The sequence below is a fragment of the Nicotiana attenuata genome, chromosome 1 (genome assembly GCF_001879085.1).
Source record: "Nicotiana attenuata strain UT chromosome 1, NIATTr2, whole genome shotgun sequence".
In the NCBI taxonomy this organism is placed as follows: domain Eukaryota; kingdom Viridiplantae; phylum Streptophyta; class Magnoliopsida; order Solanales; family Solanaceae; genus Nicotiana; species Nicotiana attenuata.
Window position 1 is genome coordinate 23,428,088 of NC_031989.1, and position 7,969 is coordinate 23,436,056.

The 7,969-nt window shown below is 37.2% G+C and overlaps 1 protein-coding gene across 1 annotated transcript; it reads left to right on the forward strand.

Moving 5' to 3' along the window:
- Positions 2,913 to 4,898, forward strand: LOC109233907. The gene is made up of 4 exons (XM_019399760.1): positions 2,913 to 3,127; positions 3,346 to 3,896; positions 4,009 to 4,445; positions 4,761 to 4,898. Exons 1-4 carry the CDS (start codon positions 2,913 to 2,915, stop codon positions 4,896 to 4,898), a joined length of 1,341 nt encoding a protein of 446 aa, XP_019255305.1.

Below are 7,969 nucleotides of genomic sequence, written 5' to 3' on the forward strand. Positions count from 1 at the left end.
AGCGACGAGAAGGGTCCGCTTGAGGATAGAAGAACTATTAGATGCTTGAAGTTCATCTTAATTCGAGGTATAGCCCGAGTTATGGGCGTGTGAAGAATCTTTCCATGTCCCTAGTTGGAGAGTGAAGTAAATTTCATGTTGCGGTATGAGTCCATACTCAGGAAGATCAAGTGACTGCGTAATGCTTGTGGCGGTGGAAGGTATTAAGAGATGTTAGTTGGAGTCGAAGCGGGTGGGCTATCTCCTGCGGAGTATTTTAAGGTTGTGTGATCCTTATGTTGTCTATTAGGAGATCTCATTTACAAGTGAAGAATATGTATTGGAAATCTAAATTGGGTCGCCTAGAGAGTGGGCTTAACTGTTGTGTGAGCGAATGCGAGATTTGCAGAAGAGTTAAAATTCTAGATGATTTGTGTTTCCACAAGCTTGTGAAGGATTGAGTTTAATCTCACTATGTTACAAATCGAGGAGTAAAGCGATAGTTGAGGCTTGATTGCGTTCGTGGCATTGAGGTAATTGTTTGGCCTAACCTTAGCTTGAGGAAATAGGTCTTGTGTCTTATTTGCTATGTGTTGATGTCGAGTACGACGTATAGGTGAGGTGACGAGTATCTATACGTTGGTGTCAAGCATGCTCGTGAGTCTTATATTCGGATTTTTTGTGATTTTACAATATATTGATCATGCTTAACTTGATGGTTAGCAACCGTGGTACAAGAATTATGATTATCTTCGTGGTACTTGTTTATCATTGAGCATTGGCTCCAGTTGAGGTTTCATTTGTGAAGTTAATTGTTGGTACAAGTTTGGTTATAGTTGATTCCCTTGCCGGGACGTAATTAATTCTTACTGTTGGTTCCCTTGCCGGGATGTGTTTATTCTTGTTGTTGATTTCCTTGCTGGGATATTGTTCTTTCCTTATTGTTTCTTTACCGGGATTCTTTTGTGATTGGTGTTGATTTGTATACTTGGATCGGGTTGCATGCCGCAACAAATTTTATATGGGATAGGGTTGCACGCTGCAATAATATTATATGGGATCGGGCTCCACGCCGCAACAAGGAGTAATAAGGGAGGATAGGAGAGATCGAGGTTGCACGTCGCAACAGTGATATATGATTTGGATTGGGTTGCACGCCGCAACAGTGATATATGATTTGGATCGGGCTGCACCCCGTAACAGTGATATAAGATTTGGATCGGGTTGCACGCCGCAACAGTAATATATGATTTGGATCGGGTTGCACGCTGCAACAGTGATATGTGATTTGGATCGAGTTACACGCCGCAACAGTAATATATAATTTGGATCGGGTTGCGCGCCGCGACAAAAAAGAATAAAAAGTGGACCTTGATTCGTTACTATTTCTTTATTCTGGTTGATGTGGAATTTAAGATGTTCTTTATGCTTTTCCTCCTAAGATTTTGTTGGTACTTGATATTCCTCACAGCATGTTTCCCTTCCCATCTTTAATTGCTGGTTTCTGCTATTATTACTTGCCGTATATGCTTTAACTGCACAGTTTTATTTGGTAGTCCTGTCCTAGCCTCGTCACTACTTCGCCAAGGTTAGGCTCGACACTTACCAGCACATGGGGTCGGTTGTGGTGATACTACACTCTGCACTGTGTGCAGATCCCGGTGCTGGAGCTTTTAGACCATAGTGAGGTTGCTTCCTTCAGTCCAGCAGCGGAGACCTGAGGTAATCCTGCAGACGTCTGCAGGACTTGGCGTCCCCTTCTATCTTTCCATTCAGTTCTTATGGATTTCAGAGACAGATTTGTATTTATCTTTCAGACCTCTGTTTGTAGTATCCGTAGATAGTCCGTGATATTGTGACACCAGTTCTGGGTAGAGATGTATTTGGTATTTTTCATACTAGCATTTGGCTAAGTTATCAGATTTCATCTTCTGCATTTCTTTTATTATTATTATTATTATTCCTCTGTTGATCGTATGTTGATTTAAGATTGCTAAAAGGTTAAGAAAAAGTGGGTTAAGATCTATAATACTCGGCTTGCCTAGCTTTCACGAGTAGGCGCCATCACGACTCCCGAGGGTGGAAAGTCCGGGTTGTGACACTACCCATGTTTAGTCTACAAAATATATATACATTTATTTAAAGTAGAATCCTTTCTCCATTGTCCCTCCTTTTTTAGACGCGGGAAATTGGGATCACAGAGGATTCTTCGAACTTACGCAATCTTCGCAATTTAATTAAGCCTGTTATTACGCCGATTTACTCTCATCAATGTTGCACAATCAAGTTTAATACTCTGATTTTCTCTATCTCCTCTGGTTTCAAAATTAGAAAGGAAAATCGGCGGAAAAAAATTGCAAACGATTATCTTCAATCGTATTGAATTTCGTGATATAATGACAAATTAGCTGTTATGCTTCAGCTAAATGGTCATTGGGATAGCTTTGGGAGGTACAGCGATTTTAATGTTGATGGAATTGTAGTCAGCAAGGATTCAAATTACAATCAATTGAATTCTGCAATTGCAGAGCATCTAATGATCAATACCTCTGAGAAAATCATCGAAATCAAATACATTGTCAATGAACGTTGTCCTCCAATGGAAATTAGGAACGATATGGGAGTTCGAGTATACATGGAGACCAAAAATGAAAACAAAAGCTTAGGAATGTATCCGTAGTGTATAATAGTGCGTGATTTCGGTTTGGAAGGCAGTATCTCTAATACGAGCACAATTGCAGGTTTGCTATGTATTTTCAGTGGTGATGTTTTGTCAGTTTATTATTTTCTACGATTATTCTACACAATATCTACAATGATACAACTAACAAATGTAGTTCAACTGTTATAACTTTTGAAGTATTGAATTTCAATTGTTGCACAATTTTACTACAAATTAGCTACAATATATTTATGAATTGTATATACTTTAAATGAGTGCAAGTTCATCTGGAACAGTGTTGTTGATCGATAGGCCAACATCTCCGTTGATTGTGGAATATGAAAGTAACATCATAACAGAACATACACCAAATGTTATTGAAGTAGGCCAAGTCTACAAAGACAAGCAAACAATTGTCAATGCAATGAAGCACTATTATGTAATGAATAAGTTCCAATTTAGGGTGAAGAGGTCTAGCGCAAGAAGGTAGGAACAGTTCAATTGTCAAATTCATATTTGTGTTTATTTTGTAGTTGTTTGGTATTCTTTTATTTATAGGTAGTACTTTCTTTGTATATAATTGTTAATAAATTTATAGTTTTTTTTGTAAATAAATTGTTTAATATAAGATTTTTGTGCTTACACAGCCTATTATTTTGTAGCTAAATTTTTAAAACAATTTTAACTTGTTTTTTTTCCTGTAGCTACTGCCTGGTTTGTGTTGGGGACAACTGTACATGGCAGTTCAATTCAACCAACATAAACGAATCAGAATTGTTCAAGGTTCAAAAATTCAACAGCTTGAACACATGCTCTTTGATGGACAATACACACATACAACGCAAAGCAACTGCCATGGTAGTTGGCAGCATGGTGATGCCAAAATATACGGATCCTAAGACAATATACACACCAAAAGACATACAAATTGACATGTTGTCGGATCATGGTGTGAACTTAACGTACATGCCAGCTTGGAGAGCAAAGGAAAAGGCTTTGGAATTTTTGAGAGGTCACCCTGCTGATTCCTATAGTCGCTTGCCAAGTTATTTGTATATTCTGGAGAAGACTTATCCGAGGACGGTAGTTAATTTGAAGAATACTGAAGATGATTGTTTCTTGTACGCATTTGTTGTGCTTGGTACGTCCATCAAGGGTTGGGAGTATTGTAGGCCAGTTGTGGTAGTTGATGGCACCTTCTTGAAGTCGACATACAGGGGAATGATGTTAACAGCCAGCACAATGGATGCAACAAGTATTGTAGATTCATTGTAGAAATATTATTGTAAAGTTGTTTCATTGTGTACTTTTTATACTATCAAATTTTATTACAGCAATTGATTTTCTTTTTGCCACCTGTGTGGTAGGTAGCATATTACCATTGGCATACGCTGTTGTTGATTCAGAAAATGACGCAGCATGGAATTGGTTTTTTAAGCAATTCAAAGATGCGTATGGTGAAAAACCAAATATGTGTGTTGTTTCGGACCGGAATGAGAGTATCTTGAAGGCAACATCTACTGTTTATACCGGAATGCCACATTATGCTTGCATGTGGCATATTTGGACAAATGTAAGGTCAGAGTTTAAGAAGAGTCATCTAAAGTTAAGCGAATTGTACTTTGCCACGGCACGATCATACACAATTGATGAATTTAATGAAAGAATGTCAAAGATTGAAGAGATCTACGTGCGTGTTAAAGCATACCTATACGATATTGGCTATCACAGATGGTCTCGGGTACATGCTACGGTGAACAGAACATGGACGATGACGTCAAATATTGCAGAGTCATTGAATGCGGTAACAAAAGATGCAAGAGAGCTGCCCATAATAGACCTATTAGAGTACATGAGGACTCTTCTTGAAAGTTGGAATAATGAAAAGTTATTGAAAGCAAAGGGTACATTCACATACCTTGGGAAAAAATACAACAAAGAGTTGGAGGACAACAGGACATTATCGTAGAAGATGAGAGTAAGCTATATCCAGTAACATCAGATCAACAACTCCATCAAACTAAATATATAATGCTAATTGTAGATAACTTGCTGTAAAATTGTAGTTATTTTGTACATATTGCTGACAATTAGTTGTTTTCTTTTAATGAATTTGTAGGTGAGGGCTTCAACAGATCGCATCCATACAGTGCTAGACGGTGTGAAGCGCTTTATTATTTGCCTTCAAAACAAGAGATGTAGTTGTGGGCAGTTCCAGCTTGACGAACTTCATTGTCCACTGCTTTGGCGGCCTTGAGGTACAGGGATGAGTCTTATGAAAACTATTGTTCTCCTTATTACACGAGGGGGAGTCTTTTGAAGACTTATGAAACACCAGTAGACCCGCTGCCTAACGAAAGCAAATGGAATATGCCATAACATGTAGCCGAAGAAGTTGTAAAGCCACCAACTGGGAAAAGACAGGCAGGGAGACCTCAAAAAGAAAGATACAAACCATTTGATGAAGTAAAATCAAAGAAGTACAAGGTTTCATGTGGAAACTGTGGACTAGAAGGGCATAACAAAAGATCTTGTAAGAATGCACCTAAAAGGAAATAAAAATTGATAAAGTAACTACAATTTTTTGATAGATTGTATTGAGGGTGTTCTGGAGAGTTAGAGTTGAGTTGTAATTCTGTTCATAAATTGAATATAGACTATCTCCTATAATGAAATGTTTTCAACTCTTAATGCAATTGGTTTGTAGTTTTTTTTTTGTTGAACTACATTTCTTGAGCCAACATCCTTAGGGTGGATTCATCACAGCAACAGTAAGAGAATGGAAACAACATTCCCAGTTTCACAAAACTCAACTGTAAAATCGGCAAGTGTTGCAGCACTCTTAGACAGACTAATCAGATGTGGAACATCTGCATATACGCACCCTAGGGACATCAATATCTCCCCAGCCCACTGACTTAATACATAATGAAACATCATAAATGTAGTAAAATTGTTAGGAAATTAAATGCTAAAAATAATGAAACGAAGGGTAACAACACAAAACAAAAGTAGTAGAATAAAGTACTGACAATTTTGAACCAAAAAAGGCTCTCCATAGTGTTTTCGATTTAAAGTAGTAGTTTCCTGGACAAAATAACAAAACAAAAGGTAAAACAATTTTAGCACAAATCTGCTACAAATATGTTTCAACTGACTTGTTGTACGTTAACAACTTGTCTACAACTTTACTACAAAACCACTACACGTACATATTTTAACTACAAATTTTCTACAGAATAGGGAAACTAATTCTTCTTCTTCTTCTTCCCGACTTGTGTTCTCTCATTCGCAGCCGGTGCACCTTTTCTTCTTGCTAATCTACCAGTCACCTCACTCTCGCTAATTGCACCAATCTCTTGCTTTTTCCTAGCATAATCCCAAAGTAGAGCTCCATAGCGTCTACGATGTAGATCAATATCAGAAAGGTCTTTCTTTGAAATCGATAGCTCTCTAATGCTGACATATTCAGCAAATGACGCAACGTATACACCAAAGTCGCTGCAAAAAGAAATTAGGGGAAAAGATTTAGCATTCTGTGGTTGAATAAAATCTATTAAATAAATAGAAGAAAAAATACCTTTTTCATACAGGGATCCCTCTTTTTGCTGGGGCATCTCACCGACCAACCACTGAATGTCAAGAGGGTCAGTAACACCTTTTTCAATGTATGCCTTTGTGTTCTTGTAGTTGATGTATGGACGCTTGCCATAGAAGCCGGTGCAGGACAAGTATAGGGGGATCATAGTTGCAAATTTGTTGACAACAGATTCAACAAGGATGTGATTGTGTGAAGAGACCATATAATCATAAACATATAGAACCCTTTCGGTAATGTCAAACGCAACCAACAACCAATAAAATTTTTCCACAATGTTTATGGGCATAATCACAAAATCAACTTGATCCCATGCAACATTTACAAGTAGCCTGTATCCCAATTTGTATTCTGATATGACGTCCTGGGGTTTGACAACAGCAAGCTTCTTATCGTCAGGAGTATTAATGTATCTTTGATAAATTTGTTCAATTCTAGTCTTGAAAATACAGTAAGTGGTTGTAAACCGGGTTTTGTTCACAGGACCATACTTTTCTCTCTTCCTCAAATGGTATAAAATAACATCAATGTGTTGCAAAAAAATAGAGTTCATTATTTCTTAATGCTTCAAACAAATTAACTACACTTTTTAAACAAAAAAACTACAATATTCTCGAATAATAGAACACTACAGCTAATCATTACATTCTGCCAGGGTATGTGTTTATCGTGTCGATGAGGACTTGTTCGGGATGTGCTAAAGTGTAAAACCACTCCTTCTTATCAACTTTCTCCACTCCAAGATCATACCATGGCTTAAGCTGGTTATCTTTTACAGAATAAGGCGCTTTCCTCCTATTTAAACACATAGCAATTACAATAAATATGTAGATTCAACTCGAAATCAAAAAATTGTATGAACTCGACAATATCAAAACTTGTATAATCTAACCTCTTTGACACCATGTCGGTGCCAGAGTATAACCACTTATTGAATTCTTCCAACAAGTCACGATCAACATCGTCGCCAATAACCAGTAAATGGATGCTTGATGAGGAAAATTGGAAGTCCTCCTGAAGTGCTCCCCCCAGAACTGTAAAAAGGGAGAAAGGGGGATCTGGCATGTTCTTCCTTGTAAAGCAGGGGTTGTGTTATCTTGGATAGGCTCGCCAAACTTAACAATCTAGGAGAAGTTTTCTGGCAACTCAAAATCATCAAGTGTTACTTCCTTTTTTTCAGATCTGCAGTCATCTGAATCACCTACATTAATGTAGTTGGTTGGTTCACCTTCAAAATTTAAAACAAAAGAATAAGAAGACATGTTACATCAGTTCTTTATGGAAAATTGAAACAAATTGTCAAAACCTTTTTTCCATACAACTGTAATGTAACATATAATACCACTAAAATGTTCACAGCAATCGTCTCCTGGTTGTATAACGTTTTCTTGTTGAATGGGAGATTGAATTTTTGTTGTCTCCTTATCTAAATGCTCTCCTGGAATGCCAATATTAACTTCCTGTTTTGGAGAATCTACATGCATAATTTCCTTCTCTGTTACAATAAATATGCGCAACTTAATTAATTTGTAGATAATTTGTCGGAAACATTAACAAAAATATAAATGAATTGTAGTGAAAGTATAGTAAATTTACAGAAATGTTGTCCTGCATTTGATATGAAAATTATGAAATATGTTGATAACATGTACTAAATTACACCTGCATTTTCTTCATCAAATGCCCCTTCAAATTTGGAAGACAAATCAACACCTACAAGAACATTCTCC

Excerpts from the sequence above, each read along its gene's own strand:
- LOC109233907 (XM_019399760.1), top strand. The coding sequence starts at position 2,913 with ATGAGTGCAAGTTCATCTGGAACAGTGTTGTTGATCGATAGGCCAACA. Across the intron at positions 3,128-3,345 it reads AAGAGGTCTAGCGCAAGAAG|CTACTGCCTGGTTTGTGTTG; the intron begins GTAGGAACAGTT and ends TTTTTCCTGTAG. Across the intron at positions 4,446-4,760 it reads TTGCAGAGTCATTGAATGCG|GTGAGGGCTTCAACAGATCG; the intron begins GTAACAAAAGAT and ends ATGAATTTGTAG.